The sequence below is a fragment of the Aquila chrysaetos genome, chromosome 2, assembly GCF_900496995.4.
Source record: "Aquila chrysaetos chrysaetos chromosome 2, bAquChr1.4, whole genome shotgun sequence".
In the NCBI taxonomy this organism is placed as follows: Eukaryota; Metazoa; Chordata; class Aves; order Accipitriformes; family Accipitridae; genus Aquila; species Aquila chrysaetos.
The window spans coordinates 12,844,022-12,867,423 of NC_044005.1; the positions used below are offsets into that span (position 1 = coordinate 12,844,022).

At 37.9% G+C, this 23,402-nt stretch overlaps 1 protein-coding gene across 20 annotated transcripts in view; it reads left to right on the plus strand.

Moving 5' to 3' along the window:
* The window catches only part of CDC42BPB (CDC42 binding protein kinase beta), a 101,756-nt gene that overhangs the window by 62,577 nt on the left and 15,777 nt on the right, over nucleotides 1-23,402 (plus strand). For 5 of the 20 annotated variants that reach the window (XR_005931980.1, XR_005931981.1, XM_041122056.1 and 2 more), the window contains exons 10-29: nucleotides 234-400; nucleotides 500-619; nucleotides 2,479-2,612; nucleotides 5,954-6,196; nucleotides 7,870-7,980; nucleotides 8,427-8,671; nucleotides 8,851-8,956; nucleotides 9,536-9,660; nucleotides 10,437-10,542; nucleotides 12,171-12,319; nucleotides 12,939-13,033; nucleotides 13,121-13,200; nucleotides 14,613-14,663; nucleotides 15,797-15,886; nucleotides 16,313-16,402; nucleotides 16,809-16,914; nucleotides 19,391-19,527; nucleotides 20,111-20,250; nucleotides 21,441-21,464; nucleotides 21,810-21,891. Coding sequence is in view for 18 of the 20 variants with exons in the window: in XM_041122056.1 (XP_040977990.1) it covers nucleotides 234-400; nucleotides 500-619; nucleotides 2,479-2,612; nucleotides 5,954-6,196; nucleotides 7,870-7,980; nucleotides 8,427-8,671; nucleotides 8,851-8,956; nucleotides 9,536-9,660; nucleotides 10,437-10,542; nucleotides 12,171-12,319; nucleotides 12,939-13,033; nucleotides 13,121-13,200; nucleotides 14,613-14,663; nucleotides 15,797-15,886; nucleotides 16,313-16,402; nucleotides 16,809-16,914; nucleotides 19,391-19,527; nucleotides 20,111-20,250; nucleotides 21,441-21,464; nucleotides 21,810-21,891 (2,401 nt within the window). In the remaining 2 variants the exon portion in view is untranslated. The remainder of the gene's footprint in view (nucleotides 1-233; nucleotides 401-499; nucleotides 620-2,478; nucleotides 2,613-5,953; nucleotides 6,197-7,869; nucleotides 7,981-8,426; nucleotides 8,672-8,850; nucleotides 8,957-9,535; nucleotides 9,661-10,436; nucleotides 10,543-12,170; nucleotides 12,320-12,938; nucleotides 13,034-13,120; nucleotides 13,201-14,612; nucleotides 14,664-15,796; nucleotides 15,887-16,312; nucleotides 16,403-16,808; nucleotides 16,915-19,390; nucleotides 19,528-20,110; nucleotides 20,251-21,440; nucleotides 21,465-21,809; nucleotides 21,892-23,402) is intronic. The other 15 variants (XM_041122057.1, XM_041122053.1, XM_041122052.1 and 12 more) reach the window with 11 other exon arrangements.

Consider the following 23,402-nt stretch of genomic DNA (forward strand, 5'->3'; position numbering starts at 1 on the left):
TACGTCCACATCATTGAAGTCCTGAATGCAGGTATCTTCATTCTACAGCAGCATACACAGTAGCTAGGGAATAATAACTTTATCTACCCTGACAGTTGTCTCAACAGTAACAATTAGTGCACTAATTGTTCATGTAAATTTAAGGTGCGTATTTGGTGGAATCGCAGCATGTCACTGCTATAGGCTGCTGTGAGTATTTATTAAAATGTTCTAACTTATGTATTTGTTTTCAGCTCTTTATCTGATAGAGGCACTTTAAAGAGTGCGATGCAGTCTGACACTGTAACCAAAGATATGGATGTACAGCGTGACTTAAAGAACACTTCACAAATAGAAGGCTATGAAAAGAAAATACGGAAATTAGAGCAAGAAAAGCAGGATTTGAACAGAAAACTGCAAGGTTAGTGATTTATATTTGTTTGGATTCTTAGTTCTGTTCATTAGGAGGAATTGGAGTGTATTTTATTGAAAACCTTTTCCTTCCTCTTCTGATTTTAAGAATCTACACAGACAATGCAGAACCTCCAAGGTCCAGTGTGTGTTACAGTAAATACAAGCCGTGATAAGGAGATTAAAAAATTAAATGAAGAAATCGAACGGCTGAAGAACAAATTAACAGGTAAGCCTCTGGCATGGTAATTATAGTAATGCAATTTATTTTGCTACTCCTGGTAACATTAGGTATTGTGGTTTTGCAATAAGAAAAATTGATGTTCTTGAGGTGCTAAAAAACCAAAGGGTTTTTAAAGTCTCGTTCAATATTAAGAGGCATTTCAGTTTTTCAAGATGAGCACTTAACTTTTTCTTCCACTTGCTTGGCCTGATAGCATATACTAGCATGGGGAGTCTAGAGTACGATGAATTGTATGGATGGATTCAGTTAAATATTTTGTGTGGTGTTTATTTCCCTAAAAATCTCAGGAGATCCTGTTCTCTTACTTCTTTTGGGGGGGAGTATTGTTTTGGAGGGGTTTTACTTGGAGGCAGGTGTAAGAGGCAGTGGGGAGAGAAGACTAGTTGCTCTTTAGTAACATAAGGGGATAGGTGGGGAGGATGTATAATAATAGTTCAGATTTAAACGTTTCTGAGCTCCTGCTCCCTTTGTGTTTCTGTCTGGTGATGCATTAATTAGGAAGCATTGAGCATTGCAGAAAAACAAATACTGGCATCTGTCCTGAGAGAAGACTGACTCATCCATATCACTAAAAATCTGTTGCTTGACAATGCTATTAGTTTATCCATACAAACCTATTAGCATCTAATTTTTAAGTGGGAATCAGTGATAAAATTGTAGTTTTGAATCCTGATGACTTGGCTGAGAGGTTTATAGGGGCCTGTAGTATAGCATGAGTGAGTTCAGATGCCAAGTTGCTGATGCAACTGCAGTTTGGCAATATACTCCCTTTGTAGGTGCATGCATTGCAAAAATCAGCTTAGCTCTCCTATGTAGATTGTCCTTCCAAAAAAAGCTATTCTTGTGTTTTCTGGAGTTAGGTTTGAGTCAAAATAGTTAGATTAAGGTGCTACTTCTGCAAATGGTTCATGTTTATCTAGCTCTTCAGCCAATGGTGTCCTGTTAAATATAAAAACTAGCAGTATGGACTGATTTTTAAAAAGAAGTAGTATTGGTTGATGTAGGGTGGGAGGACATTTGTGCTGAAGTGATGAAAGGAATAATACTTTAATCATTACAGCAGTGCTTGGGATCCCTGAATACATAGGTCTAATTTTCCTGTTCTGCCACAGACATCAGTGGAACTTGAGAAAGTTATTCCCTGTGCAATTTCTTATTTATTTGATTAAAAGAAGTAGTAATTAAAACCAAATGGAGAATGGCAGTTCATTTTCTTACCAGCTCTAAGATTGAGCAGAAATATATAAAGGTGGTTAGTTTGCTGTGCTTAAAGATGATAATTTCAAATCAAATTTCTTTAATTTTCTTTGAGAGTAAAGAGAGAACTACCAGGAGAACATGCTGCCAGGAATATGGGCAGTTGGGTCTCCAGCCTGCCTCATGCAGGATGGTATTTCCTTCCCAGATTGTTAGTTCTTGTCTACTCTAGGAAATAAATAGTCCTTTCATGTCTTGCTAGATGCACTAATGATTGACTGTAGCCTTGCTTGTCATATAATGAAAACTATTTAGGAGACAAATTACTAGACCTAGAATTAGAACAACTCAAGTTTGTATCAATTTTTAAAGGGCTAGAAGTTGCATTCCTCAAACCAAAGCCCTGTGCTAAGGCTTTTTCACTTACAGAGATCACAGTCTTCGGGAGGATTTCTTTAATAGACTGAGAAAATTAAAATTATTTGGGGGTGTCAGTGCCCCAATATTACCTTAAACAGTCTAAAATCATGGGAAAGGGAAAGAAGTTGATTTTCCAAGCAAAGTGATGCCAGTTTGCTTGAGTAATGTTGCTTGCTTTATTGGTGTAAATTTGGGACCAGTTACCTTTAATATGTATTAATCTACAGATATAAGTAAACTGGAAGGACAGCTTGCAGATGCAGTGGCTTTTCGACAAGAACATGAAGACTCTATACACAAGTTGAAAGGACTAGAAAAACAGTGCAGAGTACTGCGGCAAGAAAAGGAGGACCTTCATAAGGTATTGATCCAAAGACAGATATGTTTAAAAATGATCATGTAAAGTAGTTATAAAACAGTTCTGTTGTGATTGCAATTTTAGTGTTTTAAATGCTTCTTTTTAAAACTATACTGAGATGTTAGCGAACCTGTTAATTTCATTAGCAACAGAGTAGTTTTCCAAAGCAGCACACTTTGGTTTTTTGGAAATTGATAGTCATCTCTTTTATTTCCGTGTTCTGCTAGATGGAACACTTAAAGAATGGTTTTAGTTTACCTGTTTAATTATTCTCAACTGTTTCAGTAAAAGTCTGAGGGCAGTGAAGAGAGACTTCAGGACCTTGGGATGACTGGTTAAGGGATCAGGAGTACAAGTAGTCTTCTCTTCTATCCTTCCAGTTGCAGGGAATGATGTGGGAAGAAACAGGAAGAGCCAGCAGATTAATACCTGGCTCCAAGGCTGGTGTCACGGGCAGAATTTAGGGATTTTTGATCATGGGTCGGTTTACATGACACCAGGCCTGCTGGCAACAGACAGGGGTACACCTGTCTCAAAGGGGGAAAGGATCTTTGCACAGGAGTTAGCAGGGCTCATTGAAAGAGCTTTAAACTAGATTTGAAGGGGGAAAGGGATAAAACCTGCTTGCTAGAGATAAGCCTGTTGGTTGGCACACCAGTGTTTGAGGGATGGTGTGCTAGTGAGATCTTGCAATCTGCCATCACATTGGAGGTATGGGATGGCGAGCCATGTGACAGCAAAGATGCAAGGGTTATTGATGTGTTAGAAACCACAGAAGTGCCTGAGGATGGTCACGTAGGAATTAGGGCTTCTCCCCCAAAAATGGTGGCAGGATCAGTAGCCCAACTGAAGTGCATCTACACCAATGCACGCAGCATGGGCAATAGGAGGAGCTGGAAGCCATTGTGCAGCAGGAAAACTATGATATAGTTGCTGTTACAGAAACACGGTGGGATGACTCCTGTAACTGGAGTGCTGCCACGGATGGCTATAAACTCTTCAGAAGGGGTTAGGCAAGGAAGGAGAGGCGGTGGGGTAGCCCTGTCAGGGAGTGTTTTGACTGTCCAGAGCTTGACAATGATGATGATAGGGTTGAGTGTTTATGGGTAAGAAGCAGGGGGAAGGCCAACAAGGCAGATGTCATGGTGGGAGTCTGTTATAGACTGCCCAACCAGGATGAAGAGGCAGACAAAATATTCTATAAGCAGCTGGGAGAAGTCTCACAATCGCTAGCCCTTGTTCTCGTGGGGGACTTCAACTTACCAGATGCCTGCTGGCAATAGAATACAACAGAGAGGAAACAGTCCAAGAGGTTCCTGGAGTGGTTGGAAGGTAATTTCCTGACACAGCTGGTGAGTGAGCCAACTAGGGAAGGTGCTCCGCTGGACCTGTTGTTTGCAAACAGAGGAGGACTTGCAGGTGATGTGATGATTGGAGGCTGTCTTGGGCACAGCCATCACACAGAGTTTTTGATTCTCGGAGAAGTAAGGAGGGGGGTCAGCAGAACTGCTACCTTGGACTTCCGAAGGGCAGACTTGGCCTGTTTAGGAGACTGGTTGACAGAGTCCCTTGGGAGGTAGTCCTGAAAGGCAAAGGAGTCCAGGAAGGCTGGACATTCTTCAAGAGGAGATCTGAAAGGCACAGGAGCAGGCCATCCCCATGTGCTGAAAGACAAGCCAGCAGGGAAGACCAGTGTGGCTGAACAGAGAGCTTTGGCTGGAACTCTGGAAAAAAGGGAGAGTTTATGACCTTTGGAAGAAGGGGCAGGCAACTCAGGGGGACTACAAAGATGTTGTGAGGTTATGCAGGGAGAAAATTAGAAGGGCTAAAGTCCAGCTAGAACTTAATCTGGCTACTGCTGTAAAAGACAATAAAAAACGTTTCTATAAATACATTAGCAACAGAAAGAGGTCTAAGGAGTATCTCCAGCCTTCATTGGATGCAGTGGGAAACAGGGTGACAAAGGAGGAGGAAAAGGCTGAGGTACTTAATGCCTACTTTGTCTCAGTCTTTAATAGTAAGACCAGTTGTTCCTCAGGTGCCCAGCGACCAACTTAAATGATTCTATGACAATATACACAGGAGATAAACTCGGATCTATGGCTAGTCATCAGTCCTGTAGATATCAAAAAGCACATATATATATGAAAGAGTTAATAGAGCTAGGTCACTGCTCTAGCCTGAGCCCACTTACTCTTTGTAATACCAAAAGGTTAATTATTGCTAAAGGCTGAGGTTGACTTTTATGTAATTGCTGGATTTATTTACTCTTGTCTAAATTACACATTTGTTTGCTTCCTAAAGTGTAACAGTATCTTAGTTTGTCAGCAAAATATTTTGCAGTAAAGTAAATATGGGTTTGCATATACTACATACCACTTTCAATAATACCGAGAAAACTATATCTATTCAAAGAGCTAGTTTTAGAAAAGTCTAGCAGCCGTATTGTTCACGTGGCATTTAGATGGACCCAAAAGTAATCCATGGGCCAAAATCTCTGGGGTTTTTGTCCACTAGAATTTAACAGCCTCTCTTCTGTCTGTTAACCACTGGTAAGGGTTATTTACCAGAGCGTATAAGTGGCAAAGAAGGCAAATCTGCTCCTTCTGGTTTGAACACATGCCTTTTGGGAAGTTAATGAATGCTCCTGCAATACTCCTACTAACGGCAGAAATTTTTAGAAGTCCCTTGGCCAGTATACATTTATTCTGTTGTCTAGTTCTGCTCTTTTTCTTATTTTTTTTTTCTCCCACTCTCAAATGATTTTATGTAGAACATTCAATTTTTATTTTAATCTTGTTAATTTTTGTTAACTACTTGCTTAAAAGAAACAGCTTTTATACTTTCAGTTGAAGTATTAGAGCTTCACAGTTTGTTCTAAGGAATCTTCCTCAGTTTTCTGAAGAATTTCACAAGATTTGCTGCAGCATCTCAGTGTTGGTACAGTACATCTGATATGTCCCTTGAATGTGCTGTCTGCTAAAACATTCCTTTAAAAAAGGTTACTATTATGCAGGTACATGGTGGTAATCTAAAATTAAGTTATTTAGAAGTGAGGTGGCCTTGTGTAGTCAGATTTATTAGAAAAACTTCTGGAACACCAAAGACGCTTTTGGAGCTGCCACATTAGAAGCAGAATAACTGCTGTCTTGGTATATTACTGTAGCTGCTTAGCCAGGAAAAAAAAAAAAATGTGTAAATTAAGAATTAGAAATAATATTTAGAAGTTATGTGAGGTGGTTGAGCTTTCAAGTCATGCTTATGTAGGTGCAGTTCCTTTGTTCTTGGAAAGAATATATGAAGTTCAAATGACTCTTTTTATTACATTTTTTTATTTAAACCAGCAACTTGTAGAAGCCTCAGAGAGATTAAAGACGCAATCCAAAGAATTGAGGGATGCCCACCAACAAAGAAAGCTAGCTGTGCAGGAGTTCTCTGAGCTCAGTGAGAGGATGGGAGACTTGCGGTCTCAAAAGCAGAAGCTGTCCCGGCAACTTCGTGACAAAGAAGAAGAGGTGGAAGTGAGCATGCAGAAAATTGATGCTATGCGACAGGACATCCGTAAATCAGAGAAGATCAGAAAAGAGGTAGCTTGATAAAATAGCTAACAACATGTTTTAGCTGCTGTTTATCCAGTATCTCATATGTGATTGTATTGAAAAATTGGGACTGTTAATGATAATTTACTTTGTCCATCTGTAAGAAATTACCCCAGTAACTCTTCCATATGACTTTGCTACAGGTCACAAAATAGATCTTGAATTTGTTTCTAAATGTTTTACTGATGTAGCAGGAAACTGAGTCTTCTTTTTTTATTTGTACTCATGCTGATTTTAATCTGGAGGAAACTATTCTTGCTATATGCCCAGCTTCTTAGTTCTTGTGTTTTGATTCTTGTAGACTCTGACTCATAGTCAGCTTGAAACCTAGAAAGCTTAATGTCTTCATGTGTTTTAAGGTTGGAGTATTCTGAGTTCGTTTTTTTTTGTTTTTAAACTGAATTTTTCTCTTCAGCTGGAGAGAGGAATAGTGATACAGACTAAATACATGGTTTTCCTTCCTCTGTAGTTAGTCATTGTAGAGAATGTCTGTAATATCTTTAAGCAAATTTATTTCCAATTAGTATTCTAGGCAATTTATAGTTTTACATGAGATGAAGTAGATAACCAGAAGAGGGCAGAAGAAACAGCTATTGTAGTTAACCTGGAGTGTTTTAATAACGGAAAAATATTAAATTTTATATATTCTTTGGGTGAAGTGTAGAAGAGAAATTCAAGAGCTTTATAAACATTGCTACAAAACTTCTAGCAAATTGAAGGGCAGTCTATGAAAATGTAGTAAGAGATGAAGTTTCTCAGGCTTTTATCCGTGAATAAGTAGTAGTTAATTGGGAAAGGTGAAGGCCTGTGGCACCATATTTGATGTGTGGGGCTGTGGCACCTCATCTCTACAGTAGAGTGCAGCAGGTATTCAAGTATTGTTGCTTATTCAGTTAAATATCTCCATGCAGGGCTTTATAATCTCCTGTCTTTGTTCTCCCAAATTCCTCTGTTCTCCCTTTCCTAACAGCTGTATCAATCTTCTATTCAGAACATAGTCTGTAAGTTCATTATCTTGGCCCACAATTGTAAATACAGTCCTTTTAAAAACAACTTTGCTAGTTGGATTTGAATGCAGAAAAACAAATCTTACTCTTCCTGTCATGTTTTAAAACTGTGCCACTATTGGTTGAATTGCAACAGTTGCTTCTAAATATAAATTGTCTTTCTGATAAGCTTTCTGAAGTCAATAAATGGGTGATCAAGCTTATTTTGTTCTATAACTGCAAGGTAAAAGTGTTCAGTGTTCAAATTTGAAGTATTTTGCAATAGTTTGGCTCAAAGGTTGGGATTTTTAAGCTGCCTTAGTAGATACTGAGGCATGGAGCTGACCTGTAAATGTATGAGACTTTCTTCTTTCGCAACTGGAATGACTTCGTAGTGTCGTTTCCTTCTCTTAGTATTAACAGAAGCTGAGCAGTTTCCCTGCATATACTTGGTGTAGTTCATATCAGTACAAAAGTCATATAGTAATAGTTCTACTGCATGAGACAGATGCCTGGATCACTGAAGGCAAAACAATTATCATGACATTCTAAGATGATTGTTATAGTGGTGTAACGTAAAATAGAAATAAGGAAAACTTGCTGCTCGTCCATATGGAGGAAAGGAAATAATACACTATCTTGTGTTGAAATGACTTAAAATTACTTCTGTTACAGCTGGAAGCCCAACTTGAAGAAGTTGTAGCAGAAGCATCAAAAGAACGCAAGCTTCGGGAGCACAGTGAGGTCTTCTCCAAACAACTGGAAAATGAACTGGAAGCTTTAAAGGTTACATGTTTTTTCATAAATGTTTACTCATGGCACAGGAGCTGCAATAGTTTTGCTTGCACAACTGTTGATACCTGTGGGAAACTTAAAAACAACAGCATTACTAGAAACCTGACCTAACCTGTTCAGATTTATTTGCTTTTTTGCTTGAAAGACTTTAATATCTCATTGGACATGAGCGTCTTGAAAATGTCCAGTTTATATAAATTCTAAGCAGATACTAAACCAATGTGGTCCAAATCTGTTATCTCTGCAACCCATTTGAACCCCTTATTAGGGTCATGTAAGCACATGTCTTAATGGTTGGAGACAGGCAGCTTTTAAATCACTTAGGGCCCAAATAAAAATTTTCCCAGGTGCCACCAGTTGGACAATTCTAATTTTAAATAATATTACCAAAATATAAAGATCATAGTCTCTTCCTGATGGTTTCTCTTCTTCTACAGCTGAAGCAGGGAGGCCGGGCAGCAGGTGCCACACTAGAACATCAGCAGGAGCTTTCCAAAATTAAGTCTGAGCTGGAAAAGAAAATCTTATTTTATGAAGAGGAGCTGGTCCGACGAGAAGCATCACACGTTTTGGAAGTAAAAAATGTGAAAAAGGAAGTACATGATTCAGAGAGCCATCAGCTTGCACTGCAGAAAGAGATCATGATATTAAAGGATAAATTAGAGAAAACAAAGCGAGAGAGGTAAGCTTTTGGGCATGATTCATTAACCATGGATTTCTTTTTTTTGTGTATTGCATTGCATAGGTATCTGTGCAGGTTGGTATTTCACCTTAACTCTGTTTATTCCTTTTTGAAAATCCAGTCTACAGGTTCAGCAATGTTACAGTATAAGTGTTTCTATTTCTTGTCCTTCTCCTTAGGCACAGTGAAATGGAGGAAGCAGTAGGAACAATGAAAGAGAAATACGAGCGCGAAAGATCTATGCTCTTGGAAGATAACAAAAAGCTGACAACAGAAAATGAGAGGGTAATTATTTCAGGAAACATTTTTAAGCAAAATATATTCTTACTTCATTACTTTCTTTTGTTGAAGTAGTGTACTCATTGGTCAGAACAAGATCTGTGAATGTTCAGGCAGTATCTGAATAAAACAAATGTCATTTTTGCCACATAAATGTCACAGATCTAGCTAAATAGTAACTTAAGCATCTCAGTACTGCTCTTTGTGGGATTGATTCCCACAACTCAGAGGGCACCACCTTCTGATTTCTTAATGAAGGCCACACAGAGAGAGAAGCATTTACAAAGACTGCCTGCCTTCCTGATGGCTTACAGTTAAACCTCATTCCTCTCGATGACCTCTACATTTACTTTTCCTTTGTTTTGGATTGTTTTGTGTGAACTAGCGATATATTCTTCTATGCTCAGGAGCTAGTCTCCAGTTCCACAAAAAAAGAACCCCTTCCAGTTCTTTGGTCTGTGTTAGAACTTCCAGATAGCCCAGAGTGGTCTTGTTTGTTCAGATTCTGTAGGTGTGTAGACCTACACATATGTAAAAAGTCCGAAACTGACATAAGTCACAGATGAAATTAATCTTTTGTTTCAGCTCTGCTCCTTTGTGGACAAATTAACAGCACAGAACAGACAGCTAGAAGATGAGCTCCAAGACCTAGCAGCAAAGAAGGAGTCTGTTGCTCACTGGGAAGCTCAGATTGCAGAAATTATTCAATGGTATGTGCTGTTTAGAGATCCAGATGGCTACTTTCAACTTTTGAAATATTGATTGGCTTTTTTTTTTCTTTCAGTGTATAGCTAGGCCCTTTCTCTTTGTCTGGGATCAACAAAAGCATGGTACTTCTGAGCGCTGATTAGCTGTTTCTCTTCTGCTTTCTAGTATTGCTGAGTAGTAATGACAAGTGAAATTGCCAGATGCTATTAAGTACGAAGGAGAGGGTTTTGGTGTCAGCTTGCTTCAGTCTCTAAAGTGATCATTAAATCACCCAATTTGGAATATTTTGATAAATTCATTCAGGAAGATCCATGTTAACATATAGAAGAACCTCACTAGCTGTACTAGACAAGCACTTGAACTTAATTCACAGGTCAGTTCTTCCCTCTGTTATTTGCTGTTTTAGCAAGCTGTGCGCAAGTATTTTCAGCATGCGAGACAAGAAGGACTTGAAGGTAGCCCTTATAAAAATTGAGCGAGCAATATGCAGATCATGTTCCAAACAATAACAGTGAATCTCTGCAGAACTCTTGCTGATGGCAGAAGGGAAACTTCGTTTCCTTAGCAACAGCCACAATCAAGAGGATCAGATAAAAGAAAAATCTAAAGCAGACAAACTAAGATGTATTCAGTTTTCTGTTGTTGGGAGTTTTCCCTGCTTTGTCCATTTCTGTTACATCCCTAAATCCAGTGCAGACACTCTGATTATTTGGTGGTACAGTATTTGGTGCTATGAGCCATGAAACTTAAGTAACAGGTTTTTGTAATTGCACAACAGGGTAAGTGATGAGAAGGATGCTCGTGGCTATCTCCAAGCATTAGCTTCCAAGATGACAGAAGAACTAGAATCATTGAGAAGTTCTAGTCTGGGGTCACGAACACTGGTAAGAAAATAGCAAGCATTCAGGCTGTCCTGGGGATGTCTAAGATGATAGATTTTAGTTTCAGCTATCTGTTCACAATCAGAATTCTTTTCTAATAAATCCTCTGCTCTGCTGTCTAGTTTTTATCTATTGCTTGTGAAATCCATCTAGGTAATCTGATCAGAATTTGATAATTACAGGGGGCGGTTGTTTCATACTAATCTGCCATCATAAACTGCTTCAAACAGTACAGAGGAGAGAAGAAACAGTAACTTAAACCATTAAAGGGGAGTACAGAAATGTACCTCACCACATTAGAAGCAAGTGAATAATTTTAATTGCTGTTACAGTGAGATAACAAAGTTAGTTTTCTTTTGTGAACAAGTATTAGCTGGTTGATATTGTTACAAACTAGTGACATGCTGAGAGCATGTAGCTTTATTTACATGCAGAACAATGAGACCTTATGCCATAAGTTTCCCATACAGTAGTAACACGAATTCCCTGAAAAAATCTGCAAAATAGAACAGCTCTCACAAAGGAGCATGGTTTCAAAGACAAAAACACTGTTTTGCCTTGGCAGGTACTAAATACCTGCCATAAGGAAAGGGAGAGCCATTTGCAGCTAGGCATGGAAGCTCACATCCCTAGCAATGCCAGTCAGCACAGTCTGCCATGCAAGGAGTCCATCTGCTGCTGGTTTATACAGATAAGAAGTTACTTGCCCCTTCCAAACCTATGAATAGGAGAGAATAAGAGAAAGTTATGACTTCCTATCACTAACATTTGCCTACATCATCAAGAGACAGTTATAATATTGAGAGGTTTAATAGGAAGAAATATCGGATCACGTGTAGTTGGCATTTTCCTCTTAGCTACTGCCAGAATAAAGAACGCTGTCTGTTCTTTATATTACAACTGGTTTTGTAACTTCAGCAGAACCTGATCTAAGGCAATTATTTCTCAACATGAAAAATTCCTTTCATTTTCATGACTGTTACTTGCAAGTTCATGTGTGACTAGTGAGGTATCCATTAGGGAATATAAAAAATTTAGTCGACACTGAAAAATGCCTGAACAGCTCGGAATATTAGCTTTTGAGGGTAGTAGGGTAGAATTGCATGGTGTATGAAGAAGTATAGTGTATCCTACTTAGCAAGCATAAGAGTTGTTTAGGCAAACGTTCTAGATATCTTGGGTATCTCAAGACCTGAATTATTTCATTTTTTCATGGTTTTGCTACTCTTGGTATGTTTTAGATTGGTATGTTTTACATTAAATATTACATTTATCTCATGATTGGAAGTCTGGTGTGTCACTGTGCAAGTTTTATACTCTTTTCTAGATCAGACAAAGAACACTAGGCATTTTCAATGGGTTCTCTCAGTTTGAATTCCATGCTCAGTGATCCAGCATTTTGGTTTCAAGCATATTGTGTTAGTGGTTTAACCAATATAAAAATTGCTCATTACTTCAGTTTTGTGTAACGAAGTCTGACTATTGACTGATTTCTATGCTGCAGGTATGCTGTCCATAACTAATTAAAAGAGCATTCTCTGAACCATTGTTAAAGCTAATTTATGTCTTTGAACAAGAGCAGAAATATCTTTAGACAGTTGATATTAATATTCACTAACTTACTACGACAGGATCCACTTTGGAAAGTGCGACGCAGTCAGAAGTTGGATATGTCAGCTAGGCTGGAATTACAATCTGCCCTTGATGCAGAAATTCGTGCCAAACAACTAGTTCAAGAAGAACTACGAAAAGTTAAAGATGCAAACATATCTTTTGAAAGGTAATAAGGGCTTTGGCTCTGTTTGTGTTTTAATGTACTGCTCTAAACTGCTGATTAGAATAGTAACAACTTTCTTAAAATGGCCCCTTGTGCCTGGGATATTTGACTTTGCCAGAAAGATGCCATTCTACAGACTACACATTTCTTACGTAGTCAAATGAGAACTGTAAAAATATTTTCAAGTAAACATTTCACTGCTGTGAATAGTTTGGTAATAAGATACAGATCTCGGGCACCTGAGGGAAAAAAAAAACATAAGACCAAATTCAAAGCAAATTCAATACCTTTTCTTAGACAAACTGGAGAGTAGACATATTGGGAATTAAAAGACAAACTACTATTAGAATAATTTTGTTTGGCAGATATCTGCAATGATATCAGGAGTCTCAAGTATAGTTTTCACTATCTTGTCAAGTAGTGAGGTGCCTATTCAGGGGAAAAATAAAATTAATCAGCTTAAAAAAAAAATATATCTTTTAAAATACCACCACTGCTCAAAAAAAAAAGGGCATTTTCCAAACATCTGAGATGTAGGACCAGAAATGAACAACCCTGTGCACTGGCATTGCTGCCTTTGAGATATTTCAGATTGCATTTTGATCATATTTTGTTGCTTTAGTAAATTAAAGGAATCAGAAGCGAAAAATAGGGAACTGTTGGAAGAGATGGAAGGTTTGAAGAAAAAACTGGAAGAAAAATACAGAACAGATTCAGGTAATTAAAGTTACTGTGTTTTAACAGAGTTCTAACACCACCTGCAATGTTGCCTTTTAGCTAAGCCTGTTCTGCTTTGGGTTTTAGGTCTCAAACTTCCAGACTTTCAAGATTCCATTTTTGAATATTTCAACACGTCTCCTCTTGCACGTGATCTGACTTTCAGAGTGAGTTATTACATAAAGTAACTATAAAAATATGGTAACAGAATTATATTTTTATTATATAAAAGTAATACTTGGGCACTATATGGCACTTTTGGATCTGGCATACTAACGAAATTAGTGTGACACAGAATTGGATGCCCAGTAGATGTCAGATTGCTTGGTATATTGTAGAGAAGCTGTCACCTTTGGGAAATATTCCCAGAATTTCACATTAATTATTACCCGTTCTAACTTCTTTGTTTAGGTTAATCTCAAATGTTTGCCTAAATAAAATATATTCAGGGTTTTTTGGAAGGGCTGGGACACCCTGTTACAAATAAGGGATTAAAAGCTTTGCAGTTGGAAGATGCTGGTTAATTCAAGGAAAAGTGTTCACACAGTTCAAGGAGCGTTTAAACAGATACGTAAAATTGTTGGCTCCAGATCTTAATGGAGTGGTTAGAGTAGAAGGAACTGGGAAGAGAATCAGAGGAGGCACAGATGTTGGTATAACAAGTTTATCATGACACACCCTCTGATCCTTCGAAAACTAACCATACAAATCACAGCTCCAAGTGGGCATTTCACTTTAAAAGGTTTGTGCATTCCCCAAGGAAGCAACTGTTAAATGCAACGTTGAATCACATTTCCTTACTTCGTGAACTCTTGATCTGTGAAGATTTTTCTGGGATATTTTTTTTGTAAAACATACAGACAGTTTAGGATAAAACCAAGAGCTTGAACTGAAAAGAATAATCTGTTATGTTTATGGACCTGATTTAAAGGGGCTCAGGTTAAAACCTCATCAGTCTGGTTAGATTTTTATATCTGAAATGTGTACACACACACACCCCCCCCAATTGTCACTGTGGCTAAAAAGAAAGCCTATGGACATGCTGTGATATTTGCATACACTTTGTGTATGTGCTGTTCCCAGTCACAAAATGTCCATGCTGCCTTTCTTGGTGAAGCAGTAAGATGTGCTATATGGATGAGGTGGAGGGAAGAGAGAGAAACGTGATATATGCTACTATCTGAATAATAATTTTTATCTACTGACCTTGATATTTTAAAATATGCTTTAAAAAGTACCAGATATACTTTAGCATGTAGAATATCAAGCCCATAACTAATCAAGATTCTGTTCTACAGATCCTGCAATAAATATGTAGTCGCTATGGAAATGCAGGTGGCGTTTTCTGATGAATTACATTAAAATTGCTGATACTGTACTTAATGATTTCCATTAACAATTTTTTTCATGTGTACTTATAAAGATAGTCCATGTCATCTGCTCTGGGTTAATTTAGTTTGAATAAATATCATTTGGCCATATAAAACATTTTATTTAGCTAGGCTACTAATACTCTAGCTGAAGTTTTCCTGTGGGTGATAAGTGATCATTTTTATCCCTCATATCTGTTACAACAAAGGATTCTGTTTCTTCTTCGTCTACATCTTCTCTGCTAGCCTTTTGGGAAGAAGTAAGTTTTTGCTAGTAGTTTTGTCTCTTTACTTTATTGTGACCTGTCATAGTAAAAATGGCCTTCTAAAACTAGATATTTTACTTCCTTAACTTCTCTGTAACTTAATCCACTAAATAGAGCTAGTTTAATTTTCTTTTAATACCTCTTCACAGGCTTACTATTATATATTTTGACTATCTATATGGCTAAAGCTGAATCACACTTAGCATTTTTAAATAGTTCATCTTACATAATGGTACAATTTGATCTTAAATGGCCCAGCCCTACCAATCAATTCATAATAAAAAAAACCCCAAATGTCTGAACATATTTAATGAGCTAACTGAACTTGAGCCATCTTCCTGTCTAAGCTGGCTGGGAAGTGAGTGATTCATTACTGTTGCCTTTAGTGCTAATTACATCATTGATGTGAAGTCTAATCTGATGTTTGTTAATCATGATTTTCATGATGTCCTCAGAGTAAAGTAATACAGTATCCTACTTCCACACCCAGCTTCTTTAGCTCTGGAATTGTAGCATACTTCCCCCTTGTGCTGGCAATTAGTAGTTGCTAATTTAAGTGTGAAATTAATAGAAGGCTTGTAATGGATGCTAGTTTTAAATTTTAGTGAAATAAAAGACAATGTGATTAAGTAGACATGATTCTTTTAATGACAGAGGCCAACCATTTTTAAACAACTTTTTGAAAGATTGTGTAGTACTACTTTAAGAATTTTTCTTGTGGCAGAATTGCTGGATGCTGTGTGCTAGAAAAATCCTAGTGTAGTAAGTACCATGAGAAATAAGCTATTTTATGGATGATCACCAAGCTTCACAAACATCATTCCATACCTGCATGCAAGAGATTAGACACAGCCTTGCTGGGAGAAGGCAGCTGTTACAGCATTTATGCTACCTACTATGAGGTTTTGCATTTCAGTACTTCCAGCTTTACAGCTTTTCCGTCAGGTGGCAGGGTTTGTTTTGAGAAAAGATATTTTTTTTTTTTTTTCCCCAGAGTGGAAAGTTGTTAGATGTATGTGTACTGCATATAGAAATCACCATTGTTTTTTGTTTCCATTTTGTTGACATGGGAACACTTCATCAGATCTGTGGTATCTAATCTAACATGTTTGCTGTCACTTTTGCAGACCAGTTCTATTAGTGAGCAGGAAACACAGGGTCCCAAGTCAGAAGTTTCACCATCTACTTCAGTTGTTACTGCAGAGCAACAACAAGAAGTAAGAGACCCATTATTTTACCCTGAAAAGTAATTCACTAGAAAGTCTCTCTGTCTTGTTCATGATAAATACATATTGCAGCATTCATTATGAATAAGCAGTATTGAATGTTGCTTATTTGCAATGTGTCAGTGTTAATTGCACCTGCTTTGAGGACAGTTGCAAATGAAACCTTTTTGCTGGCTCTGTGTATGTTGATGTACCTCATTTTCATATGTTTTTTGTATTGCTGCTTGTTTGTTAGTGTTCAGGCTTTCCTGTGAGTGCTTTAAAACACAATCTGTTTCTATTAAAGCAGAATGATGATGTTTATGACAATTACATTTTTTATAATTTTCAAAAAAGAAAAAAATAATCAGAAAACAGTAAGTTTTGCCACCCCAATCTTGAAACAAATTCTTGAAGCCTCATTTTGCTCAATTACAGTTTTTTGTGATTCAGGAACCAATTCGGCTTCAGAGGATGCCTGCTGCTCCTTCCCCCACCATTCAATCCATTTCTCTAGCTGTACCAAAGGTAGGGGGACTGTGCTAACCTTATTCTAAAGAACAAAGGAAAAAATACCATTTATAAATTAGCCCTCCATGTTTGTTCTTGTCCTGTTTGGGTTTGTCATGTGTTTGTTTGTTTAGGTCTATGTTTTTAATCAAATGTTTCCAAATACAAGTTGATGGGTTTTGATTTGTCAGAAGGAATGACAAAAAATAGTTGGTTGTAGGTTTGGGTTTGAGTGTCTTGTGCAGTTGGAAATAAAACTCTTACTATTGTCTTGCAGCGCCTTTTTCAAGCTGCACTTACTTAAAAGCAGCCCAGGTTTCATAATGTACACTCTGATATACTGGAGGGTGGTGAAGGGGGATGCTTGCATTACCTAAGTACAGAAAGTGAAAAGTTATTTTTTTATCCTGAATGTATCTTTCAGCCTAAAGCTCACCAGCTCAATATCAAGTCATTCACAAGCCCTACTCAGTGTAGTCATTGCACCTCTCTTATGGTGGGATTAGTTCGACAAGGTTATGCCTGTGACGGTGAGTCAGTTAAACTTTTTATATATTCAGCAAGACCCTGAAAAAATCATCCCAAAACACTAATGTATTTTAAGGCAACCATTTCTTTGGGGAGGGCATGAAAGAGGGGTGGCTGCCACTGAATGGTTCTCCTTTGTTTTGCATCATCATCAGACTTCTAAAGTCAAAGAATTAATGTAAGCCCTCATGGTTCCCTTTCATATTATTAATTAATTCTGCTACCATTAGTGCTGTTACAGTGTGAGTTGGGAGGGGGAGGTGGAGCAGGCAGGACTGTTTTCTGTTTCCATACTGGAGCAGACTATGGGAATGCTCTGGTAACATGAATCTGAGCCTGTCTGTTTTATGCTATCCTGATCATAAACCCTGTATGTTGGAAGGACCATTTGCTAGGTTTTTGGGCCCGTAGCCTGTCTTGCTGTCCATTAGTTTTATTTAAAATGCTTTCTTTGATGCATGTGTCATTATTGAATTTCATGTTTGAGTATATGGGGGTATTTTTATTTGAAAATACTTATCTGTATCTTGATTAGACACATGAACTCAGTAAATAGTCCACAAATCTGTTGAAGACACTGCAGTATATATAACCTTATTGCATTTCTGTGCCTAGCTTAGTTCATGCTAGTGACACCCTCTCCAGTGACACCTTCAGTATCATATTCAGATTGCCTCATCTGCCCTTCAGGGCTTTTTTCCTGGCAGATCTTCTGGTGGCAGTTCTTCCCCAGGAGCACCTATTGTTCTGCCGGCACTTGCCCTGGGGCTGCCTTTTGTCTCCCATTGCTGGCAGTTCTGAACTCTTGTTTTTGCATCTCTTTCTGCAAGTTTGAAATGGTCTTTTTCCTTTAGTGTAGCTATCAACTTAGGTCTTTTTTTTTTCCTCATGTATTTTGATTAAGCTCTACATCATTAGTTTTCCAGTTTACCTCTTCTACTCCAGATCTTGACAGCTACAGAAGAAACTAGAATCACATTGACATAAGAACAGAGATGACTCCAGTAGAACAAAACTTTGCCATGTTCCACTCCCAATGACTTGCTTTTCCCAGTTCCTCCTCTTTTTAATGCTGGAGACTACAGTAAAATAGAGCTGCATTTCCAGAGGCCTGTAAAACTGGCTATATCTTTTGGATTTCCCCTGTTCTGCAATGCGTGTGCCTTGATATGCATGGTCCCAAATAATTATGATGCCTCCTGAAAGAGCTGAATTTATTATCTGGTCTTGGGGAGCACCTACAATACTTTGCACGCACAACTTTTTGGTAACCGCGGTTCTTATGGGAGCAACTGTACCTCAAAGAACAAGCCAGGCAGCCTGCTCTGGGCTGTCCTCTCTCCTGGCTGTTCCCTTGGGCATTGTGAGGGGTTGGTTTGCAGCCCAGTCTGTGGCTCTGGCAGAAGCAGGCTGTTTCCAGGTTTTCTGGAATCCTTTGACCCTTTGTAAGAATGGGACTATATGTGCAAAGGGTATCTGCCAGATGCTCACTTCCGAGAATATGGTTAGGAGGACGCACAGGATAGGTCACAGTGCCATGCCACTCTCCCACTGCCTTCCCAAGCCTACTGGTAGAAACAGGGTAGCTGGGACAAACCAGGCAAAATCTCTGTGGAAAGATCTGGTCAATAAACTGTGGGTCAGATTCCTCGATATAACATGTCAATTCGTTCTGCAGTTCTTAGTAGTCTGTCTCATGTAAAGTAGCATATATTCTGAGTTTTTTCTGTGTAGTGCTTCTGTGTGAAGTGCTGTATAGATAAGGGACTTAGAGATGTCCGTCCCTTGCTGGTGTAGCACAAAGTGATACAAAGTGGTGTAAATGGTAAGAAAGAATGCAACAATTAGTATAGATGTTTGCTCCTTATTTGAACTCTGAGATATATAGATAGATAGATATACCCGTTTCACCACACAGCATTTCAGTCCTTGTCCCTTGGCTTCTACTTTATTATGCTTTCAAGTCTATTGCCTGTGTTTTATTTTAACACTTTCTAATTTTTTGGTCAATTTAGTGTTACTTTGTCTTTGCAGTATTCTTGCATACTTGGATCAAATTAAACACCTACTGTATTTATCTTGTTCCCTATCACTGCCCCGTTATTTTTATTCCTCCTTTATTAATACTTTTTCGCTTCTGTGACTGGGTTAGTTTCTGCTTAACACCAGTGAGGCTGACCAGTTCCTTTTCCTTCTGGACAGTGCTTCATAAGTTGCCTTGAAATGTGGGCTCAGTTCCTGCCCTTTATGGAAGTAATAGGCTTAAAAGAGAAAATAAAAGCACTTTGGAGGGTCTCATACAATATATAGGTCCTACTCCTTTAGCATAGTGGGCTATTGCAATATTTGACTGCCTATTTTAGTTTATTTAGTTATTTAGTTAATTAATTTGCTGAGCGTAAGGGTAGACAGCGTTAATCTCCTGTTATGATTGACTCATACATGCATTTCACTGTGAATTTTCTCTTTTGTACTTAGTGTGTTCATTTGCATGCCATGTTTCCTGCAAGGATAGCGCACCTCAGGTCTGCCCCATACCCCCTGAGCAAGCCAAAAGGCCTCTTGGAGTAGATGTGCAAAGAGGAATAGGAACCGCCTATAAAGGTTATGTCAAGGTAATAGTCTTTTGCTCTTGGACAAGAGAAGAATACTAAACTTCACTTACAGCTATGCAGCTTGGAACCTCCAAGTATGTTTAAACAGATCTCCTGAATTGTGCTAAAGCTGTAAGGCTTTGTGTGCTATCTTATGTAACTTATTTAACCTTCGTTGCTTTAGATGTGGGAGAAACGGTTGGTTTTACTACAAGAGCTAAAGGTTAGTAGATTAGTAGCTACAATGTTCATAAGCAGCAGGGGAGTGGGGGGAAGCATGCTTTAAGGAAGAATTTCTGTCAGTGTTGATGTAAGCATAATATAAAAGGTAAACTCTTACCATTTTGGCATTTGTGGAATATACAAGCCCCATTGTTTGTCCTAATGCTGCCTAATATACTTATTAAATTGTAACAGGGAATGGTTGAACTTAAGGGAGGAAAAATGATTGCTTGATTACTTGACATTTTTCACTCCGTTTTGAAGGGCAAGTAGAACGTGTTCTAATTCCGTTGATCTAAGTATAAGCTTTTCTAAATGTCCCTGCTTTTTGTGTCTACTACATGTTCTTACATTTAATAAGCAATCAGTTATTTATACACAGGTCCCAAAGCCTACAGGAGTTAAGAAAGGGTGGCAGAGGGCTTATGCAGTTGTCTGTGACTGTAAACTGTTCTTATATGATGTGCCTGAAGGAAAATCCACCCAGCCTGGAGTTGTTGCAAGTCAAGTCTTGGATCTCAGGTTTGTATTATTATGACAGAGTAGATATCCTCTGGTTTTTTTTTGCTAACAGGAATATATATTTATAGTACACAGGAAACTTGAAGATCATGAGAGCTCTGGTCTGAGAAGACCTGTCTTATGTATATAGACTGCAGCTAAGTTTAGGCTGAACAAGTTGGCTCAACAAGTCACTTAAGTGACTTTATAGTCACTTATATTACAATCACTAATATTTACAGTATTAGCATGCTTCTTCCCAGAATTCCATATGCACACATGGAAAACAAATAGAATTTGGTAGATTGTTTTTTCCCCTGCACTCTGACCTCAACATTGAGTCACAGATCATCCCATAGCCGGTAATTTCAGGAACATTAGAAAAACTGAAGTAGTCTTCAGAAAAGCACCAAGTAATTTGCAATGCCAGTGGCTCTGACCCTGCCTTCTCACAGGAGTTTTTTCATGGTGAAACATTTGAACCACTGAACGCTGTCTACAAAAGTTCTGAGACTTACATTGATCAGAGTAACCAAGAAATTTTTTTAATTTCAATTTATGGAATTATCAAGAAAGTGTAATACCTTTTCATGTTACAGCACTTTTTATCTCTGTTGAATATAAAGTTTGCATTCACAAGCACCTTGATATATATTTTTTCCAGACAGTAGTACCGTGGGGTTGCATCAGTACTGCTGTTCTGTTCTCATATTTATTCTCTGAGAACCATCAGTGTCAGCTCTCTCTGACATTTTGGCAGCAGGAGCAGAAGCGTGGAAGTATTGCAAATAACAGCATTCACATCGGTACATTGCTTGAAGCAACTCAGCCAGATATTATACCAACTGTCCCATGCTTTATCTGCTTATTGTAGCTGCCTCTTTGAGTCTGTCTTCCAAGGATTCTTAGATGTTTTAATAGACGTTAACCACCACAGCTATGAATTATAGCATGGGCAAGTTTCAGGCATTAGTGTCATCTTTACACTAAAATTGGCAATTATGGTGATCAACTTGGTCAAATTCAGTTTAAAAAGTCTTGTGTAGACAAGCCCTCTGGGGTGGAGCACTGAAATGCAGAAGTTCTGATGTCTGTTTATTTTGCTGTAATAGAGAATAAAATCTAGCTGTTTTGAAAACCCGTATTTGAATCCCACAAACTATAATTATGTTGCCAAGAGCTTTTTATGTGATTTTTCTTTTTTTCCAAAGGCCCCTCTCTTGCTACACATTAAGGTATGAATTATTCATTTCTAATGTGTCTGCTGGGCTGGAAGAGCAATATTCTTGCTGCTAATTGTAGAGTAGGTGTGGTCGGTAAACCAAAACTACACAAAGCCACCCCACTTAACTTCAGGTGGACTGAGTTACATGTACTGAATGCTGTAGAAACATAACTAAAGCTTGTGAGTTGTTTGGGTCAAGGATGGTTAGAGCATAATAAAGCAGTGATGGCAGTTGTGACCTCTGTGCGGTGTTAGGAGATTGCAGGCTGTTGAAACAGTTGTGGTATCAATTAGATTTTGCTGAATAATGTTAGTGTGTGCATGTATGTGATTCTCTTGCTCTCTTTCTTACTAGAGATGAAGATTTTTGTGTGAGCTCTGTCCTAGCATCGGATGTAATACATGCAACTCGTAAAGACATCCCTTGTATATTCAGGGTATGGTTACCAATTTGCTCTTAAAGAAAATACAAGTTAAATACCCATGTTTTGTTTTGATAGTGAAGTACGTTATCCATATTAAATGTTCATTAGGCTATGCAGAAGTATAAGAATTTACAAGGGGTGCTGAAATGTGTAGAAGAATAAATAATTTGATACTTCTCTTATAACTGAATTGTAAAGAACAAAGTTCTCCTTTTGCTGCTTCCTTGTATATCAAGTTTGGCTTTTTTTATTTTCTTGATTATAATTCAGTATATTTTTGTCTCCACTTCCATTGGTATTACCAGATCCTGTTTTTTGTTTCTTAGCTTTGGAGGACTCTAGCTTTAGGAACTGATGCTGTAACAGAGTAGGCTGAAGCCGGGTTGTGCTCACTGATTCTAGTTTGCCATGTATTGTCTTGTATAAAAAAATACATTTGAAATTTTAGTTTCCTTAATTTCATATTTAAGTATAGTAGAAAAAATTTAAGAGAAAATAATTAGCTTAGTTAGAACATACATCAAAGAGAATATTATATCTGAATGCTGTATTTATTTTTAACAACAGGAACTTCTTTCTTGGGTTTTATGTGAATTATATTTAATCTGGAGTTATAAAATACAGAGAAGAGCATGTTAGTAGCCAATATCTATAATCCCTTGCATTTGAATACAGAAACTCACTGTTTTCAGCATCTCTGATCCTCAGTCATTTAGAATCAAGTCAATGGAACATGGAAGCCAAAAAGCTGACAGTCACATGCAGTGCCAATCATTTGGTCCTTTAGGGTTTTACTTGGGTAATGTCTTGGGTGTTTGAATGCTTCTGTGGCTTTGCTTTTCTGCTTTTTTGTAGAAATATTTTCTGCAGTGGATTTTCGTCCTTTGGTTTACTACTGCTTTTACCTTAATTTTCCTCTTACTTGTTTCTAAATGTATTTTTAATTTTTTTTTTTTTATTCCCATCTGCCTGCTCTCTTCTCAAATTAGCAAATGTGGAATACTGTGGGAAAGGACTTCTGAGGAGAGAAAATGAACTATGCAGAATGGTGGTTGATTTGCTTAAGAAAAAAGCATCCATACAGTTTAGCCTGCCTAATTTCTGCTAATTGCTGCTCTAATTTCTGCCTGCAGTTTTTAACTGAAAGGGTATCTAAGAAAAAACTTTTGTCAGATATCCCCATGTAAGAATATTTGTGTGGCTAGACATGACAAAATGTCTCCGCGGTTTGATCAGATTATCCCCTACTTAAAGGGATCTGATGAATTAACTGGAAGCCTGGTGTGTGAGTATATCCATTTAGATACCCTGTTGACAGGGACTAGAGAAGGTGCTGCCAAAGTCCATCTCTTTTCTCAGTTTTATGTCCCCCTTCAAAAGAAGGAATTTCTAAAACTGGAAACCACTAATATCTGATGCAAGAGAGTCTATTTTCTCAATTTCATTTAGTTCTAGGTTTGTATCTTGCTGACATAATGACATAGAGTGGCTTCTACACAACAATTAAAACTGTTTCTTTGTCA